The following is a 21,633-nucleotide window of genomic DNA, read 5'->3' as shown; positions in this document are numbered from 1 at the left end:
TGGGCCTTAATGTGCCAGACTTAGAGAGGCTAACTTTTGCTCTAGGTTTAAACAACAAGTGTTTATAAAAGTACACGGAAAATTATAAAGAGTTCAAAAACTTTTAACGTAGTACTTAATGCTATTTTCCTCTTTATGGAGTGTCCTTTCCCTTTCTTTAATGCTGTAAAAATCTTTTTTTTTTTTTTTTACTTTAAGATCTAGGGTACATGGGCACAACGTGCAGGTTTGTTACATATGTATACATGTGCCATGTTGGTGTGCTGTACCCATTAACTCGTCATTTACATTAGGTATATCTCCTAATGCTATCCCTCCCCCTCCCCCCACCCCACAACAGGCCCCAGTGTGTGTGATGTTCCCCTTCCTGTGTCCAAGTGTTCTCATTGTGTATGCTGTAAAAATCTTACTGTTCCTTCCAGAGCACCAAGTTTAGATCTCTGAAGCTTTCCTTAAACCAACTGCACAGAAATGTTACCTCATCAGGGTTTCTGCAGCACTTTGTATACTACTCCTATCACACTGATAGTGACAATCGACAGCCTCTTGTCCCCTCATTGGTCTAGTGTTAAGCTCCTACAGAATCGGGCAGGGGGTGTGTTAATCTCTTCAGCGTCCCCTGTGCCTAGCAATGTTAGTTGAGGTGAACCAAAACGGCTATCCTCTCATCATTGAAAACACAGGAAAAAATGGCCTTTTTAGAACCCAATTACCTATTTTTTCTCTTCTTTTTCAAAAGCGGAATCTTTTCTTCAATCTACTTTTTACTAGTGGAACCCCAATCTGAAAAGAAGATCGAGGGGTTGGGGGATGCTGAGATCTACCCCGGTAATCACAACACTTATGATAACACAGGTAATAATCTATTAGTGCCTGTACCTAGTAGGTGTCTGGCTACCCATGAAACACATTTATCTAATTCTCTCAACCTCTTATAAAAGATGTACCATTATTACTCCATTGTATTGCTAGATAACTGAGGTTCAGAGGACTTAGGTAATTTCCTCCAACAAGGTCACAAGGCCAGAACTAGAATACGGATTTCACTCCAGACCACCAAATCTGAACCTCTACATGCAATCTGGAGATATCTGGATGATTCAGTTCCTTTAGTGTGGCTCAGAAACAAGTAACCCGGAGTTCCTCTGGGCTCCCATTTGATAGAGACTATGGTAAAGTGTAATTGATTAGACGTGGAGGTGGAAGCATCCCCACGAGAACCATTTCCTCATGATGCTCCTGTCACCGGGAAGTGTTCTAATTTTAACTTTATTTTTATTTTAAAATTTATTTTTAGAGACAGGATCTCACTGTGTCGTCCAGACTGCAGTGCAGTGGCGCAATCACTGCAACCTCGACCTCCCAGGCTCAAGCGATCCTCCCGCCTCAGCCTCCTGAGTAGCTGAGACCACAGGCACGCGCCACCACACCTGGCTAATTTTACATTTTTTGTAGAGGCGGGGTCTCGCTTTGTTGCCCAGGCTGGTCTCGAGTTCCCAGGATCAAGCGATCCTCCCGCCTCGGTCTCCCTAAGCACTGGGATTGCAGGCGTGAGCCACAGCGCCTGGCCGCTGTAACTTCAAATTGGCCGGGAGGACTCTGCGGCCCAACCCTGCCCACCTCACCCGGTCACCGGAGGATGCCTGTCAACTTCTGGGAGCTGCAAGCGTGGGCCGGCCAGTCGTCCGCGCGCGGCTTTTTCATCAGGACAACGGAGGCACACCGTGCTTTGCGGTTCCCGGAAGTCCTTCAGGCCTCAGACCTGTCAGCCCGCCACACTCCAGCCAGTCCCTTCCGATCACCTCCAGACACCACGCTCTCCTTTCCGAGCCCGCCCGCCGGAAGTGACGGCCCGGAACTACTCCCACAGGGGGGCGGGGAAGGAAGATGGCGGCGCCCAGCGTCCCGTGAGGAGAGAGGACACAGGGATCCCGGGGAGCGGCCCCAGACTCGTAAATTATGGCCGCATCTCCGCACACTCTCTCCTCACGCCTCCTGACAGGTACTGTACCCGCCTTGGGCACGACCTTGGGGGAAATTCTTCTCTTATTACCACGTGCGAGGCCGTGGTTCCGGCTGGCTGCAACCTTGGGGAGCCCTTGGCGAGGTTGGCCGGCCACCGGTGTGGTGGGGGAAATGACCTCTGGAGTAGCTTGGAGTGAAGAGGCCACGGAGCTAGGGTCCAGTCTTGCACTGTGGCTTTAGTGGTCCACACAGCCTCCTCCATCCGGCTTCTGCGGAAGAGCGGTGTCTTCCTGCTTCTTTAGGTTTTCAGATAGCGGAAGCTGGAGGAGAGGGCAGAGCAGAACCTTGGGGTTCCACAGTCCTCCTTATCAGAGCCTCAGCTTCTAGCCACTGGCTTGCAATGACAAGGAAGGTGCTTTGCTTCCACTCAGAAGCCTTGTTCCAATATAAAGGGTCATGATGACAACGGTGATGATAATGACAGTTGCAGACAGCGGAGTGTAGTCTCCATCAGACTTTTGTCTCTGTACCGCCAGAGTGGTCTTTAATATCCTTTCACTCGAAGAAACTAATGACAAATGTATATTGGAGCTGGAATGTTCTTCCTTGACTCTTGGTAATGGCTCATCTCAAATGTCACCTTTTCAGAGAGGCCTTTATAGAGACCACCCTATATAAACTAGGGCCCCCTACTTCTTTCTTTTCACATCATTCCATTTATTTCTCTCATTATGGTTAGCACAGTCTATACTTGTTTATTTATATACTCGTTTATTATTTGTTTTTCCCAACTAGAATATAAACCTTGTGATGGCAGGGACAGTGTCCATCTGTGTTTCCAGTGCCCAGAACAGTACTTAGTGTACATTGTTTGCTCCCAATAGTTATTTGTGGATGGATGCAATTTGTCCCCATGGAGATCTTAAAGAGGACGTTAGATGATTAACTAATGGGTGTGTGAGGAATGTGATGCCGGTGGTGCATATTAGAGGCCAGATAAGAGAAGCCAGGGACTGCCTTTTGATCACATCCCAGAAACTTTTTTCAGTTGTCACCTACCACACACAAGCTCTCTGCACCATCTGGTGATGTTGACACTGTGACTCCATGAAATTGCGTTCTTCGTTCTTTTTCGTAAAGTTATTTTATGGCTGTCTTCTGGTCTGTGTGATTCCAGGGCAATTCATTTGACTTTTCTGGAATTGAGTTTACTCATCTATAAAATGACGTAATTGAAGTAGGTGATCTCAAAGGTCCTGTTTGGTTTGTAAAGTGGAGAGGTAGAATAGATGAAACAGGATTGGCTAGGGTCTGGTAATTGTTGAAGCTTGGGGATAAGTAATGGCGGCTCATGGTACTCTTCTGCTTTTACACATGGCTGTGATTTTCCATAATGAAAAGTTGTTGTTTGTTGTTTTTTAAAGTCCTGTGATTCTTTTTTGAATCACTTCTTTGTTACATTCTACCATCCCTGACTGTGAATGTTCTTTGATCCTGATCCTGGGCACTCATTCTCAGAGAACTCATCCTTTTCTGTTGCTTCAAATATCTTCTCTGTATGGAGGTTTTTCCAGCATGCATCCTTCAGATTAGCTGTTTTTCTGCCTTTCCATTCTATATTGTCAGCTATAGGACAATTCTGCTTGACTACTGTGAATTGCCCAGTTCCAGTAGGTGGGCTGCATGTGGCCCATATGGTTTGTTGCTGCATCAGTCTTTGCAGTGGTGGTATGGAAGGAATTAATAGACAGCTTACTCCCTGAAGCTGTGAACATGATTGCCAAAAACTCTGCTAGTAAGTGGTCTGTATAACTTCCTGTGATCCATTTGGAAGATCTACTAAGAGAGCTTGATGGGGAAGCAGCATGGTGGGACAAGGTGGCAGAGAAGGTAAACTGGGACAGTGTTAGTGATCGAGTAGTATCATGCCTGATTTTGCTTCTAAAAGTTCTAAGTATTTTACAGCCATTTAAAAACTGTCATCACTGGCTGGGCGCAGTGGCTTACACCTGTAATCCCAGAACTTTGGGAGGCCAAGGCAGGTGGACCACTTGAGGTCAGGAGTTCAACACCAGCCTGGTCAACATGGTAAAATGCCTTCTCTACTAAAAATACCAAAAGAAAAAAAAAAAAATTAGCCAAGTGCAATGGTGTGCACCTGAAATCCCAGTTACTTGGGAGGCTGAGGCAGGGGAATCGCTTGAACCCAGGTGGCAGAGGTTGTAGTGAGCCAAGATCGTGCCACTGCACTCCAGCCTGGGTGACAGAGTGAGACTCCATCTCAAAAAATAAAAAATAAAATAAAAAATGTCAGCATTTTTTAGCTATTTGTCTCCTTACCTAATTTTAAACGTCCTAAAATCAGGAGCCAGTGTTGATGGTGAATAATAGATATGGTCTTATGCTTCCAGAATTTTAATGTATCTATTATAATCTTTGTGTATCTCCAAACTTACATTTGTTTACACAAGGCTGAAATGTCTTTCAGTTTCTAGGCACTGATTCATAAAAATGTGACATGTTTCAACGAAATGAAATGTCAGTTTCATAGCTGTTTTTTCTTCTTACTACCATTCTGTAAAATCTCAGTTTGACCCACGTAATCTTTTTTTTTGTTGTTGTTGAGATGGAGTTTTACTCTTGTTGTCCAGGCTGGAGTGCAATGGCACAATCTTGGCTCACTGCAACCTCCACCTCCCAGGTTCAAGCAATTCTCCTGCCTCAGCCTCCTGAGTAGCTGGGATTACAGACGCCCACCACCACAGCCGGCTAAGTTTTGTATTTTTAGTAGAGACGGGGTTTCACTGTGTTGGCCAGGATGGTCTCGAACTCCTGACCTCAGGTGATCCCCCAACCTTGGCCTCCCAAGTAGCTGGAATTACAGGCATGCACCACCATGCCTGGCTAGTTTTTTGTATTTAGTAGAGATGGGGTTTCACCATGTTGGTCAGGCTGGTCTCGAACTCCTAACCTCAGGTAATCCACCCACTTAGTCATGAGAGTTATTTTCCAAGGTGGTTCCAAGACAAACACATTCTCATGTTTATGGAAAACAAGCATGTCATAATTAACTCAGGTTTGAGACTATAATTTCAATGAAGAAGTGATTTATCTCCAGTCTAAGAAAATTGTGATGTATTTCTTGGGGTTGTGATAGTTCTCCTTCCCATAGTCCAGGTGTGCTGTGTGGGCTATCTAGTCATCAAACATCATTTCCTTATTATATAAAAGTGCTCTGCTAGCTGTTTTACAAAGGTGGTGAGTAAAGGAGAATTCTTGCCATCAAGGAACTAAAAAATTAGATGATGGGAACAATTTGCATAAAGAAGTGTCATGCAACATGGCATAAAGTGACAGAGTAGTTGACAAAGACAGAAAATTTGACAGAGTGGTGTGCAAATAAGGAAACGATAGAAACAGATGAACAAATGGTGAAATGTGTGGTGTTTTCAGTGGAGGGTCATGGGCGATGTTGCTTTGGTGGGTTGTGTGGGTAATATGTATTTAGTAATATGTAACAGGAAGAAAACTGTTGCCTCTGGGAACGTGGATTGGAGAGGAAAGGAAGTATTGAAGGCAGGAGGACTGGCTTGAATGCTGCTATCGTTACCATAGTCCAAATGTAAGATGATGAATGTAAGATGATCAGTAAAAATGGGAAGAAGTGGACAGATCTGACCTATATTTCAGAGTAGATTGGACTTGATGATTGTTAATTGATAACAGGAGAGTTCAAGATGTTCCTGAAGTCTTCAGATGTTCCTGAAGTCTTAAGTAACGGTTTTATGTACAATAGGGAACAGAGTAGAGATTGGTTGAGAATAAAACGCTCTTAAAGACATTTTGCAATCCATCCATATAGAGATACCAAGAGAGGAGATGGAAATAGACCTGATGACTCTAGAAGTGGTTTGAAGATCAGAAATTATCCTATAATTACATTTGCTCAGGGACAATATTTAATGTTCAGAAAGAGGGAACATGAGTACCTTAAGGTGGCATACATAGCAAGAATAGACACCATCTGCAACTGAGAAATAGAATGCAGAGAACCAGGAACACTTAGTGTCATGGAAGCCTTCGGGAGAATCTGTAGTGTTCTATGGCTTGTCAGAGGCTTGAATAGGAGGAGGACCAAGGCAGAGAAGCATTGGATTTGTTGATACTTGAGAGAAGTTTCAGTAGAATGACTAAAAGCCAAATTTAAATACAATAAAAATAGTTTATTCCTAACTAGATTGATAGAGTCATACTCTATTGAGAACTGTTTCTTCTTCCCTTTTGTTGTCTTACCCTACATAGTTAAAATATTAACCTGAAATCTATATATTTCAATTTATTGTCATTTATTAAGAAAAATTGTGCTTTTTATTTTCTACTTTTGAAAAATTGAACGGGTTGTTTTATATTTTCTTAAAAAGAAATAATAAAAGAAAGAAAAATAAAAGCGTGGTCATTTCAGCATTAAATGTAATAAAGCGTAGTGATCCTGAAATGAAAATTTTCCCTTGCCCTTCTGAAGACCTACACTGACTTAAACAATGAGTAGGGCTGGTAAATTGCATTTATTCACAAATCTGGATTAGATTATTTCAAAGCTCTGACCCATCACACAGTGTAGCACTTACCTTAGTGGCTGGCTTTGCTTCTGGGGAGGTGTAGTCATCATTTGATAAGAAGTACGAATCATTTAACCTTTCTTCCACTTCTCTCTCTATTATAGGTTGCGTAGGAGGCTCTGTCTGGTATCTTGAAAGAAGAACTATACAGGACTCCCCTCACAAGTTCTTACATCTTCTCAGGAATGTCAATAAGCAGTGGATTACATTTCAGCACTTTAGCTTCCTCAAACGCATGGTATGTTTAGAAGACCATTTTTACTCTGTTACTTTCTGCCTTTATTTTTCTCTGTTGAGAGAATTTCAGAAATTCCTATTTAATTAAAGTTTTAAGAAATACTGTTTGAAAAGAACTTTTATTTAGTGTCCTTAAATTTATCCAAATGTCTTGTTTTGATTATTCTTAACCGAAACCAGAATAATTCTGCTGTTTGAGGTTAAAAGTATGATCCTGAACTTATTGATTAAGTTTAGAGAAAGACTGAAAACTTGTGGCATATTTCGACCTGGCCAAAATTGGGAAAAGCTGAACTGTTGTGATACATCTTTTAAAATTCTTTGGAGTTCTGTGACTATATCAGTAATAGAGAAATAATTGCTTTAACAGTGTGACCCTCTCATTTTCTTAAATCAGCAGTACATTTAAAAGTCTTTTTTAACAGTTGCACTTCTGAGTAAATTCAAACAATTCGACAGTTTTTATAATTTTCTAGCATTTTATAATAGACATTGATAACATACGTCAATCCAGGTTGACTCCATGAATTTGTGGGCAATATGGAACTTACTATTAATTGCCAGGAAGGCCATTTGCATTTTCTCAGATGGAAAAGTGTCATAGAATGGCAAAATGATAGCTGAAAACTCATAGTGCCAGCCTGAAAGAACGGCAGACTTATAATTTAAAGTCCTATTTTACATTTCTCTCATCTTTAACTTAAAACTTTAAATTAAAATCTTAATAAAACTCGATATGTTGATAAGAGATTTAAATTTCTAGAAATGTTCAGGCTTTTTAAGTTGGGGGTCAAGGATAATGGTGGATATTTAGAGGAGAAATTCAAATATGTGTAATGCCCTTTTTTATGTAAATGGAACTCTTCATTCATGAGTTTATAATTCTTTATTAAGACTAATGTATGTAATTTCAAATCTTTGTGATGTAATGGAAAAGGCACTTAACTAGTTATCAGCATAGGTGGCTCCACTCCCATGCCTGCCTATAGCTGGTTGTTGGCTGTTGAAATATCAGTTTATTTCTGAGGCTTAGTTTCCTTATCTGTAAGTTAAAGAGAGAGAAAGAGGAGATACTAATAATGATCTATCTTCTTTGACATCTGTTTAGAAGATTAAATGAGATATATATTATATAAAACTGTAAAGTACTTCACAAATATTAGCAATAGTTATTAATTTTGCTAGTAAGTGGTAGAGACTGACTCTACAGCCCACATTCTGTCTTCATCCTGCCCTGCTATAAAATCATTCAGCCGGCCAGGCGTGATGGCTCACACCTGTAATCCCAGCACTTTGGGAGGCCGAGGCGGGCGGATCACGAGGTCAGGAGATTGAGACCATCCTGGCTAACACGGTGAAACCCTGTCTCTACTAAAAAGTAAAAAAAAATTAGCCAGGCTTGGTGGCGGGTGCCTGTAGTCCCAACTACTTGGGAGGCTGAGGCAGGAGAATGGCGTGAACCTGGGAGGCAGAGCTTGCAGTGAGCTGAGATCCTGCCACTGGACTCCATCCTGGGCAACAGAGCGAGGCTCCATCTCAAAAAAAAAAAAAAAAAAAAAAAAATCATTCAGCCCTGGATTATGCCTTACCACTGAGCCCTTCCCTATGCTGTTTGCCTGAGAACGTGGAAAGTTAACAGGTTGACTTGGGCTCTTTTTTGTCTTTTTTTTTTTTTTTTTTTTTTTTTTGTGAGACAGGGTCTCACTGTGTCGTTCAGGCTGGAGTACAACGGTGCAATCACAGCTCAATCTCCTAGGCTCAAACAATCCTGCCTTAGCCTCCCGAGTAGCTGGGACTGTGGGCATATGCCACCATGACCCACTAATTTTTTGTTTGTTTTTGTAGAGACATTCCCTATGTTGCCCAGGCTGGTCTCATACTCTTAGGCTCGAGGATCCTGGGATTACAGTCATGAGCCACTGTGCCTGGCTGGGCCCTTGATTATTGAAAACTTTTTTATTGTATTTGGAATGTTAAGCCTCCAGGGAAAATTCTGGAGGAGATGAATAACAAGTAAATTTATTTTTCTTTCAAGGAACATATATTTCTAGGCTTTTCTAAACTACAGAAATTGAAAACCATTACTGAGGCCTAAATTTTATTCTCCATATCTCTTAGTATAGTGATTTCCATATAGCACTCTATAAATACATGCCAAATTAACAGATATTAAAGCTGTGGGAAAAGCTTTCAAATAATGTAAAAGCTGGTCTGATTGAAGATGTTGCTAAACAACCATTTGAGAGCATTTGGGGCCTTGGTTTTATAGTAATGTGTGCTTTTTTGTTTAGTATGTCACACAGCTGAACAGAAGCCACAACCAGCAAGTGAGACCCAAGCCAGAACCAGTAGCATCTCCTTTCCTTGAAAAAACATCTTCAGGTCAAGCCAAAGCAGAAATATATGAGATGAGACCTCTTTCACCGCCCAGCCTATCTTTGTCCAGAAAGCCAAATGAAAAGGAATTGATAGAACTAGAGCCAGACTCAGTAATTGAAGACTCAATAGACGTAGGGAAAGAGACAAAAGAGGAAAAGCGGTGGAAAGAGATGAAGCTGCAAGTGTATGATTTGCCAGGAATTTTGGCTCGACTATCCAAAATCAAACTCACAGGTACTTTGTTTTTCTGATATACTTACTTATTTGAAACTTTATTTTTAGTGAAACAAAAAGCTAATTTTATTTACCACCTGAAAAGAATAATTTGGAACTGCAGGTCCTGTCTTAGTATTTTTCCTCTCTTCAATTTAACTGGGATTTGAAATTAAATTTTCTGAATTCTATTTACACAGAATTGTAAATAGTATTGCATTGTAAGTATTGTATTAAAAATAGGCACCCTTTCCTTTGCAATTAAAGTTGAATGTTTATCCTGCTTATTTCCTTGTCTTTAGTGTTTTTACACCTACTGTAAAAATACATAAGATAATACGTTTTGTCAACTTGAGTTCTGGAATGGGAAGAATTGCACTACTGGGCTTGATATGAATCCACAGTGGCCACTGAGTCTCCCAGTTCACTTCTGTGTTTTGCTTCTTGTAGAGCCTCTGGGGTTGTCACAGGTCTGTGGGGATGTAGGGTGCATTTTTCCTGAAAGGAGATTTGGAACCAGATTTTGTTTTTTAACCTAATTCTAGCATCCTGTGCCAAATTGTATTGCCATAATTAAGTGATTTGGTTGTCACAGTCACCCTGTAAGTTAGGCAGAGCATCATTATTATCCCATCATATAGCCAAGCTTTGACTTAGCTTATTCTGGGCTAACCCTGTTTAGAAGGTATGTTCTGGGTCATGCTGCAACTTGAGGGAGACCTGGTTTATTCTTCTTAAATGAGAATAAAGAGACTGAATATAATGTATGAATAGTAAGAGTAAGCCAGGCCTCTTTGAGGACAGAAAGTGGTAAATAATGTTAGAGTCAGATGAAAAGGTGAGACAGGGAGGCTTTTGAGAGCAGAGAAGGATCAGGGAAAGAGTGATTTTTTTTTTTTTTTTAAAGAGACTTGAGCCTGAAATTCAAGGCAAAAGGAGGTAACTAGACAACTTCTCTCCTTAGTGACCAGCTTTACTTAAAGAAAGTTGTTTTTGAAGAAATGATGAATAGACACAGGGGCTTTGGTGAAGGAGCTAAAAAGTCTTAGTAAGACTTGTGTAATGTAACTCTAAAACAGTGAGATGAATTCTGTGTGATAAGCTTGAAAACATGTCTCAGTGGTTTATGGTCACTAAGCAACGAATCAGCATGTTTCTAAGGAAACTCTCTTTTGTCATTTACACAAGTGGCCTGAGTGTCATGCTGCTGACAAGTTAAGAATGACTATAGATAAGTTATGCTTATAATGCTGCCACCCCAAAAATGAGGCCTCTCAGCCCGTAGGCATCAGATGTGGCCTCTGTCAACAGCAGGAGCTTCATGTGTGCCATCACTTAGCACGTCCACCCTGCAGATTAGCTCTCGTCTCTTGTTGTCCCATTTCCATCAGTTACAGCATTCTTCGCTTCCTTCAGAGGAGAAACCTTAGAACCAGTCTTCTTCACTTTTTGCTCTCCGCTCTCCCCTTCATCTTGAGTCTAATTTCTGTCACCAGCAGAATCTTTTGTAAGCCCTGTGACATTTGCTTTCCCATCCTCATTTCTGAAGCTGCCATCCTAGTTTACATTGGAAACACGGGAGGCTGTTGGTTTTTGCAGCAGCTCCTAACTGTTCTTTCTTTTGTTCTCCGCCCCACTTACCCTGCCGTTCATGCTGCCCAGGGTTGCCAAACTAACTTACCCAAAATATTGCTTTCGATTTTCCTAACTTATACGAGTCTATAGTTTCTCCATATTATCTTCTGTCTCAACCCTGCTTAGTGTTAAAGGCACACTGTAACCTGGAATGATCAAACTGTTCCTCAGAATCAACCTTTTTTCCCTTTCCCTGTCCCTCCACCCTACCATTGAGGCCAGTCCTTCCACCCCACCATACTTGTTCCCCCGCCTCCATGGGAAGCTGGTCTGCCTGTCTTATATCCAGTCAGATCCTTTCAAGGCCTCTGTTAATCCTGCTCTTGGCCCCAGTCTCCCTTTTCAAAACTTGGAATATGGCTTTGAAGTCAAGCACACTTGAGTTCAGATCTTGGCTCTGACATTTACTAGCCAGTGAGACTTTGGGCAGTTCCTTAACTTTATTGAGATGATATCCACATCTGTAAAGTAGGAATAATAATAGATCATTTAAGAATTAAATAATTAATGCATATAAAGCATACAACAGCATGCTGGACACATGGGAGACACTGCAAGTTTCCAAATAAGTATAGGTGAACATTTGATTGTCTGCTTAATGTGTATTATATTTCCCCTAAGGTTGTTTTTGCCTGTGGAGGGACTTGAAGTGAATGAATATTTACTCGGCAGGGAAGATGAGAAGGAGAATTTTAAGTAGAGGGAAAAGTCTTTGCAAAAGCAAAGGAGTCTCAGTTATCCTGGCACATTCAAAAAGCTGCACTGGGACTATGAGTAGCAATAGTATGACCTGAGTGTCATATAGGAGAGGTGCTTATTAAGATCAAAGAGTTAGGCAGTGGTCATGTTGTCATATTGGCGTGTATATCAGGCTAAAGTGTTAGATCATAGCCATGGAAAGTTCTGGAAGCTTCTTTGGAGGGATATGATCACTTTGTGTTTTGTCTTATTTACCTTTTACGTATTTTTAAATTTCCGTTAAATTAGTATAGGCTTATTATAAAAAAGAATTCAAATAATACAGAAGCATATATTTTAAACTAAGAAAGTATCCTTTCCCACCATTCTAGATAAAAACCCCTGTGTGAAATGTCGCCTTCTCTATATAGACACATATGCAGATAGAGCTATGGTTGTACATTTTCTTCAAAAGAAATAGGATCATTTTATATATATATATATATGTATGTATGTATGTATGTATGTATACACACACACACAGTTTTGCAACTTGCCATTTTGTTATGACAGTATAGTTTTCACTGACAATATTCACTGCATACTATTCCATTGTATGGATCTGCCATTATTAACTAGTCTTCTGCAGGTAAACATTTGTGATATTTCCAGATTTTTTACTATTAAAAGCAACTCTGTTGCTTTTATGTATATGTCTTTGTATACTCATGTGAGTCTGCCTTTAGGATCAGTACTTAGAAATGTAATAGCTAGCTTTAAACATTTAAATCTTTGATGAAACAACAAATTTGTTTCTAAAAAGATAGTATAATTTACCCTTCCCCTCAACAGCATTTGGGAATTAGACTTTCTTTTTTTTTTTTTTTTTTTTTTTTGAGAGGGAGTCTCGCTCTGTCGCCCAGGCTGGAGTCCAGTGGCGAGATCTCAGCTCACTGCAAGCTCCGCCTCCTGGGTTCACATCATTCTCCTTCCTTGTAGCTGGGGCCACAGGCACCTGCCACCACGCCCAGCTAATTTTTTGTATTTTTAGTAGAGACGGGGTTTCACCATGTTAGCCAGGATGGTCTCAATCTCCTGACGTCGTGATCCGCCCGCCTCGGCCTCCCAAAGTGCTGGGATTACAGGCGTGAGCCACCGCACCCGGCCAGCATTTGGGAATTAGACTTTCTCTGTAGAGTCCACTCCTGCATAAGCAGTCTTTACCAGTTTTGCCAATTTGATCATTGAAAAAGATTTTGTGTGCGTTTTCATTATTTACATTTTGGTAAGGTTTAGCATCTTTTTTCTATTTTGATCATTTGTGTTTTTTCTTCTGTTATTTAGCTCTTCTTGGTCATTCCTTATTGACTTTTTAGAATTCTTTGTAAATAAATTAGCATTTTATACATCATATTCTTTACAAATATTTTTTCTCATTTTGTCCTTTTCTTTTTTTATGGTATTTTGTTGTTTTGTTTTGTTTTATTTTGCCCCATGGAGATTTTTGACTTTTATGTATTTGTTTTTTTCATGCCTAGAAAGGTTTCATCACCCTGTGGTTACAAAAACATTCACTCATGTTTTCTTCTGATGCTTTTATGTTTTTGCATATTCTCTAATGCTTTGAAGCCATCTGGATTATATTTCAGCGGAAGGAATAGGCTTGATTAAGAAAACTGCTGTGGTAGTACTATAGAGCAAGGATCACCTGTTTTTGTAAATGAAGTTTTATTGGAACACAACCACGCCCACATGTTCTGAGCATATATCATGCCGCAGTGACAGAGTTAATTGCAACAGAAACCTTGTGACCTGGGAAGCCTGAAATGTTTACTGTCTGGCGTTTACAGAAAAACTTTGCTGACCTTCTATCGGAGAGCACAGACTAGTGAGAGGCAAGAATGATGGCAGACAAATAGTGGTGGTCAACTGAGAAATGACTTGGGCCTGAACTGAGGCTGTGGTGGGGAAAGAGAACAAGGGAGAGAGAGAGAAAGAGAGATAGATAGAGAGAGAGAAACATTAAGGAAATCGAATGAGTAGGACCTTAGCTAGATGAAGTGGATTGCTAAGGAGACATAAAATAAGAGCTGAGAGCGCAGAGCTGCAGAGAGTTTGAATACCTTGAGGTGAAGCAGGTATTTTCCAGCTCTGTGGGCCCTTTTGTCATTTATTATTCTAGGCTCTATCCTATTCTCTGAGAGTCAGATTCTAGAGTCAGATTCCCTGCATTCAAATCCTGGCTTTGGCTAGCTGACTGACCTTGTGCAAGTTTTATAATCTCACCGGCCTCAGTTTACCCATCTGTAAACTAGGGATAATAATAGTACTTCCTTCATAGGGTTGTTCTGAGTAATAAGTGAGTTAACATTTGCAAATGACATACAAGTGCCTAGTACATGTCAAAAGCTATACACATATTTCTTAAAAAATAAATTTAATACCTGGCTGCCCCCACTGGCATTTGGATTTGCTGTCCCTGCTCTAGACACAATTACGGGCTTCTGGAATGAAAAACTAGATGAATGGTGGTGTTGAGACTTAAGAGTGTAAATATGGAAGAAAGAAAAGGTTTAAAGAAAACATGATGAGTTCAATTTTGGATAAGTGGAATTTGAGTTGCTACTGGCATATCCAGGTGGAGAGACCCAGTGGGGCAGGGGGCTGTGAAAGGCAAGAGCTCAGAGAGAACGTTAGGCTGGAAGAACCAGGGGTCTTCAGCATGGAGCTGGCAGTGAGGTCACAGTAGTAAATGATGTTACCAAGGATCAGTGTGTAGAGTGACCATGCTGATGGTCACCAGAACTTTGGGGTATATCACCTTTTAAGGATTGGGTAAGGTATATAATGGACCCAGCAAGGAAATAAATGGTCAGAGGGAGGAAGACTGGAAAAGACCCTGTCACAGAAGCCAAAAGAATAGAACCTGTTCATAAAGGGAAGTGATCTGGGCCGGATGTCAAATGCTGGAGGTCTCCTGAGAAGCCTGGCTGGTGAGAGTTATTTTATTTGCCAGTTAGGAAGTCAGTGTTGACTGGTTGCTAAATCAGGGAATAGTGATTGCTGTGTCTTCTTAGACTCTTAAATGAGCTGCTTTAAATAATCCATTTTAAAATAATTTTAAGTTTATTATAATGCTTGTTTCATTAGGAACACAGGAAAATAGGATAACTAGTTTAAGATGAACTTTTTTCTTGGCCACATCTTCCATTCCTTCATACTGGCTATTGTTGTATTATTTCTCCCTTTATGTAGCTTATATGGTTATATATCTGAATTGTCATTCCAGATGCAGGGTTTGATATCTAAAACATAGTATCTGAAATCTCAAGAAATTAATTAATTAATTAATTAATAGTGCATACTGTGATGTATAGTGTACATGAACTCATTGGCTTCCAAATGTCAGCATGGTAATGTGCCGTCATGGTGTGCTTGTTAAAACAGTGATTCCTGGCCACTGTTTCCAGTGATTCAGATCCCCTAGGGCTGGGACAGGACTCAGAGATCTGCATGTTTGATGAGGACACCAGATGATTCTGATGCAGGTGGTCCTAGACCACACTTCGAGAAAGCGAAGTAGGTGTTAGGTAGGCAGCGAGTACTAGTCCCAGACCGAGTGGTCTGACTGGATGTGGAGAGAACTTACCTAGTGAGAGCCAGCGGAGCCGGTCACTACCACTGGCAGCAGGAAAAGCCGAGTGGCGAAATCTGGACCACACAAGAGAGGCATGCAAAGCAAGACGGATGCACCACAGAAAAGGGGAGCAGCCTCACCTACACACACAGATGGAAAGGTCCCAGGGCAGTAAATTTCCCTTGTATTATTTTATATATTCCACGCCCCAGGTTTCTGGATGAACTAATTGAATTAAAGTCCTTTCCTTCTGCTTATTCCATTTAAAGAAGCAGCACCCTTTGGGTGACCCCTACCCTCTTATCTGACCTTTTACCTCTCTATTTAGTTTATTACTTGAAGTCACATGTGTTTTGGAGTCAGCAGGATTTTTTATTTAAGAAAATACCTGATATCTGTCAATTGATTTCTTTTGGACTCTTAACATCTCACACGATTCATTTATAGCTAATGATAGCCGAGGCAGAAATATCTGGGAGTCAGTGATCACTTTCCTAGAACTAGCCTTTCTTTCTTTCCCTCCTTTTGTTTATAGCTGTAATATACGGAGGATAATTAACTGTGGAATAAGTGAAGGGCCAGATAGTGCTCATACTTATATTTCATCTGTGGGATAGTGGGTAGCAGCAGCCTGATGCCTTGGCATTTAGGCCAGGATATGAGCCAAATGTTTGCTGGTGCTAATGCCATTTAAAGATTTTTATTTTTTTTAAATGAAGGGAAGTAAGACTGAGATTATAAAAAAGGAATAATGTGTCTCCCTTGAGTTGCCAACTGAGCTATTTACAATATGTTTTTGGAGTTTGTTGCATGGACCACACTGGGGTAAAGAAATTTTATTTGGATTAGGATCATAAGAGGCTTTGGTGACTCAACTGAGTTTATACTTAATATAGGTCAGTAAAAAGCAGAACTTTTTTCCTGAGTAACATCTGTGCTGAAAAGCTGCAACACGTTTTTTGAGACCAGAACACTGAAATAGATTATTTATTGGAACCAATAGATTATGCTGTTGATGGAACTGATATGAAGCATGATCTAGCAATGTATAAATTTTTTTCTCCTAGAGCCTAGAATGCTGTTTTTTATTAAAAGAAAAAAGCAGAAATGGAGGATACACATTCATTTTAGATCGCTTATATAGTTTAAGAAGTCAACTTACTGTAATCTTCAGTTATTAAATATTTGTATTAAGGGGGTTTTAACATTCACTGAATATGAATTGAGTGAATTACTATGATTTCTTGAATTTTATTTTATTTTTTGAAATAAGTGCCTTAATAATGATATATTTACTAAATGTTATAGTATTATTTTTAATTATATGACTAGTAAGTATTTATTTTTAGAAAAAATAGAAAATACAGATAAGCAAAAAGAGAAGATTGAAATCCTCCTGTAATTTCACTATCTTAAAATAAAACCATTTTGAATATTTTGATATATTCTCTTCCAGAAATTTTTTCTATGCATCTCATATATTTTTGCTTTATAAAGAAATATACAATCGTAGTGTAAATGCCTTCTGTGACTGAAAAAAATTAATATTCTGCTTATGTCTTTTTGTGTATCAACATGTTTACCCTGTTTTTAGTGACTTTTAAAATTTAAAAGTAATGTTTTCTTAAAACGCAAACACATAATATACAGAAAGTCCCTTCAGGCCGTGCAATAACCAGGCTTTTTATTTTTTTTGAGAAAAATTTCGCTCTTGTCACCCAGTATGGAGTGCAATGGCATGATCTCGGCTCACTGCAACCTCCACCTCCCGGGTTCAAGCCATTCTCTTGCCTCAGCCTTCTGAGTAGTTGGGATTATAGGTGCCTGCCACCACGCCCAGCTAATTTTTGTATTTTTAGTAGAGACGGGGTTTCGCCATGTTGGCCAGGCTGGTCTTGAACTCCTGACCTCAGGTGATCCACCTGCCTCAGCCTCCCAAAGTGCTGGGATTACAGGCGTGAGTCACTGCACCCGGCCAATAACCAGGCTTTTTGCATACAGTTTTTCAGCCTTTATCTGTTCATAGTCTGTGTTTTAATGTTAGCAGTACAGCCTCTGGAGTCAGACTGGCTGGGTTGGAATCCCTAGTCTACAATTTTATTGGCTTTGTGGTTACAGGCATATTTTTTTTCAAGTCTCTAAGCCTTGGTTTACTTGTCTGTAAAATGGGGATAAGCCTCCCTGAAAGGATTATTGTGATGATTATAAGCAATAATGTAAGCAAATGATTCACTGCCATATTCAGTAAATGTTCAAGAAAGGTTAGTGCATAGATAGTTTCTATTTTGTTTTATAAAAATGGGGTTATATTACATGTTTTGTTTAGTTATTTGCTTTCTTCCCTAATTGGTATATCTTCCTCATACTTCCTCATCAATACAATTAAATCTACCTTCTTTTTTTAAAGGTTGATAGTATTCCATAGTATAGATATATTTAGTTTATTGAACCATTTCCTTGTTAATGGACATTTAAGTAGTCTCTTACTTCTTGCTATTAAAAATAAAGATTTGTAATATCATTTAACATATATCCTTTTACATATTTTTTTCTCAAAGTTAGCTGTATAGAAGTATACCTTTATTTTTGTTGGGTATATAGCATGCCATTGCGTAGTTATACCATAATTTATTTATTTCTCCTGTTTTAAGTGTTTTTTATTTTATTATCCTTATTATACATAGTACTATAATAAATAAGCTAAATCTATAATGATTTTCTGAGGATAAATGTATAGAAGTGGTCTTGTTAGAGCAACAGGTACGCATGGTTTTAAAGCTTTCAGTTTTCATTAACAGATTCCCCTCAAGGAAAGTTGCACCAATTTATGCTAGCCACCTCACCATATCTTCACCAATGAATGCTTGATGATAATGTATTCTTCTGAATAACTCTGTCAATTCAATGTGTGAAAGTAGCACTTAAGTTTTTAATTTTGTACTTAATTCTGATGAGGTTTTATATTTGTCATACGCTGAGTGGTGATTTGTATTGCTTTGTTGATGGCATGTTTGCCTCCCAGCCTTCTCTTCTGTGTTTGTCTTTGTTTATTGTTTGTAAGGATTCTTTATATATTCAAGATTTGATCTCATTATATATATCTGTCGCAAATGTCTTATGTTGTTTGTGTCTTGTTTTCATTTATCTTTGTTTTCATGTGCAAAAGTTAATTTTATGTAACCAAAGGTATTTTCTTATGAGTTTCTGGTTTTTATACCATGCTTAGACTTTCCCACATGAAGATTTTGTAAATACAGTATTTATCTGCATTGTTAATATTATATTTTTATGATTTTATATTTTATAATAAAATTTACTATTGATAAGAAATGTAGTTTGGTCAGTGGTATAAGATAGAGATATTGCCAGTTTTTAATAAATCATTAACCAGTGTTTGAATGTTCTATTCACAAAGAATTTGTGAAGCTCTGTGCCTGGAATAAATACCTCAATTCTGCTAATGTTTTAATTGGGATTTCAATGTTTATTCAGGGATGAATTGAGAACTTTACTGTTACATCATCTTCATTTATACAAGTCTTCTTTTACGCCTCTTGAGTTTTATAGTTTTACTTAAATAGATCAGTACATGTATTGATAAATGATTTTGGAAGTATTTAAACATTTCCTTTCAGTTGATTATTTCTTGAGTTTTTCAGGAATACATCAAATAATGATTAAGTTTATCTCCTTTTTCATGTTTATGCTAATTATTTCATTTTCTGGTAATTGCCTCTTTGTTTAGTTATTTGCTTTCTTCCCTAATTGGTATATCTTCCTCATACTTCCTCATCAATACAATTAAATCTACCTTCTTTTTTTAGAGATTGATAGTATTCCATAGTATAGATATATAGAGATACTCTTTCTGCTAGCTTTCTTCATTATAATTTTCCACTTCATTCTGAAGAGTCTTCTGAAATGTGTTATGTAGAGTGCTGACTTGATTTTGTTCCATCTATTTATTACATCTCATGTCTTTTAACATTCTGCTATGGCAGTTTTTGTTTCTTGTACTACTTTCCTTAACCTACTTTGTTTCATGGGGTTAGCTTTTTTCTAGAATGTACAAATTTACTTTTTCTGTTCATTCAGCTGATGTTTGTTGAGCATCTATTATGTTCCAAGTATCCACTTCTGAGTGTTGTGGACAGAATAAGGTGCAGGTGGCTGACACAGTCTCTGTTCTCATAGGTCTTACTCTTCAGGAGGAGTTTATAGTCTAGTGGGTCTGTGGTACATCTTTTTCAAAATATATTCAGCCTCTTATTCTTCCATGCTACTTTTTTTTCTTTTGTACCGTAGAGTCTTTCTTAATGAGTCGCATATTGATTCATTTTACCTCTCTGTATCTTTCTCCTTTCCGGAAAGAAGACAACACTATCCAGACAGTAGTTACACCCCAAATGAATGTAAGCTCCATGGGGTGGGGCATTTTGTCTGTTTGCACTGTTCTGTCTTCTATACCTACAGCAGTGCCTGGCACATAGTAAGCGCTCATTATGTATCGGTTGAACGGATGCAGGGTTGGATTTTTATTCATCACCTAACAGTTTCACTTGTTGGAGTTCGCTCGCATTTTAAGTAAGAGGAACCAAGGCTATCAGTTTGCATTTACTGGTTTAGCAGTTCTGTGGCCTGATGGAGGGAAGGAGGGCACAACAAACGAGGGAACTTTTTCTCCGAAAGGTTTTTTTTTTTTTTTTTTAAAACCATGTCTCTGAAACCACAGGGCCAATGTCCTGTTTCCCAAATCTGGTTTTTAGTGTCGTCTGCTTCTCCTCTCTGCATATGGTATGTCTGTGTCCAGCCTCTTCTCTGGTGCTGTGGCCTGCTGAGTTGGAAGAATACCACAGTGTGCCAAAGTATGGTGGCAATGGGTGGCTTGCTACACTGTGTGAAGCCATCAGAAAAGTGTTCTGCCTTGTCTCAGTGAGAATTATGTCAAGTTGAGGCCCTGCTTTCTCATTTTGGCACGACCCTCTACCCCTTTCGTTCCCTCTAGCTGTGATATAGCTGCCTCTAAGCTCTCCTGCACTGTGGTGACAAAGGGACTTTCTGGGGAGTGGGCTCATCTGGCCATGGCTCACCCTGGCTTCTGTCCTTGCTCCTTACCAGGAAGGAATAATGAGTATGGTTAGAATAGCCTTGATTTCCCATATTTATTTCCCATATTTATCCATTCCTTATTAGTAGCTATTTATGTAGTGTATTTTTTTGCTATTTAAATAATGAATGTAGTGACCCAGTCCTCAGTAACTGTCTTCAGTTTAGTCTCATCTGTGCTATATTTAACAAACGCTTCTTGAGGTTTTTAGTATCCTGTCTTTACCTAATTTATTGCTGCTGCAGATTTTTCTTCAATTTTCATTTTTATTCCATCATTTCAGCTGGTTTCTGTGGGGCTGGGGCTCTACAAATGCTTTAGCCAAAGTTCCAATTTAGACAGAAAAAAAAAAATTTAGCTAGGCTACTCTGTTTTCTTATGATTTATTTGTTAAGATGGGATTTAATTGCCTTAAGTTCAATTTGATTTTAATTGAACTGATTGTAAGTATAAGATGCTATGGTAGATGCCAGGGGAAGGTAAAGATAAATTTTGTAAGAATGATAATCACTCTCAAAATATATTGAGAACTTTAAAGAAGAAAAAAAACTGAGTTGAGAATTGGCTCAACATCACATAAGTGAAAATTTGAAAAACAATGACTTAAACAAGTAAAGGGTTTATAATTTCATGTGTCAAGGATTCTGAGGTTAGGAGTCTGTAGATGGTGCTTAAGGATGTTGCCAACATACCTGGTACCTTCTTTGTCTGTTATCATTAGCTTGTGGTTTTTGTCCTCAGGACCATGAGATGACTTCCATACCGTCATCATCATATTGTATTCTGGGCAGAAAGAAGAAATGAGAAGGAAATGTGGAAAGGCAGAAACCTCCTTATAAGACTTTGCCTCTTAATTTGGGAGGGAAAGTTCTTGATAGGAACTTATTGTGTCTCATTGGCCAGGAGTGTGCAACGTGGCTACCTCCAGCTGCAAGGGAGGTTTTAAAGTATGGCATAATTCTTACATCTATCATTTTAAAAGCCCAAATATCTTAAATTCAGCCTAGTCAACTCTGCCAGTAGCCAACTTCTCTGTCCTGATAGCCCTCACTGGGCTCTCTCATTATGCAGTACATCCCCTTCTTGGAGGAGGACATGAAGCTGCCTGCCTCTTCTCTACCCAGTTTTTCCAAAGAAAAATAAAATACCACTCTTTAGTCTGC

General features: G+C 39.3%; 1 protein-coding gene across 1 annotated transcript in view; it reads left to right on the top strand.

The window, feature by feature from the left end:
* Positions 1–1,864: 1,864 nt before the first annotated feature.
* The window catches only part of LOC100980340 (protoheme IX farnesyltransferase, mitochondrial), a 139,123-nt gene continuing 119,354 nt past the window's right edge, over positions 1,865–21,633 (top strand). Inside the window, exons 1-3 of the mRNA XM_024926171.4 lie at positions 1,865–2,002; positions 6,689–6,822; positions 9,113–9,434. Of these exons, the coding sequence (XP_024781939.2) occupies positions 1,960–2,002; positions 6,689–6,822; positions 9,113–9,434 (499 nt within the window). The 5' untranslated portion in view covers positions 1,865–1,959. The remainder of the gene's footprint in view (positions 2,003–6,688; positions 6,823–9,112; positions 9,435–21,633) is intronic.

This window comes from Pan paniscus, chromosome 19, assembly GCF_029289425.2.
Source record: "Pan paniscus chromosome 19, NHGRI_mPanPan1-v2.0_pri, whole genome shotgun sequence".
NCBI classification, from domain to species: domain Eukaryota; kingdom Metazoa; phylum Chordata; class Mammalia; order Primates; family Hominidae; genus Pan; species Pan paniscus.
The sequence above is the reverse complement of the archived record's forward strand: the minus strand, read 5'-3'. Positions and strand labels throughout refer to the sequence as shown.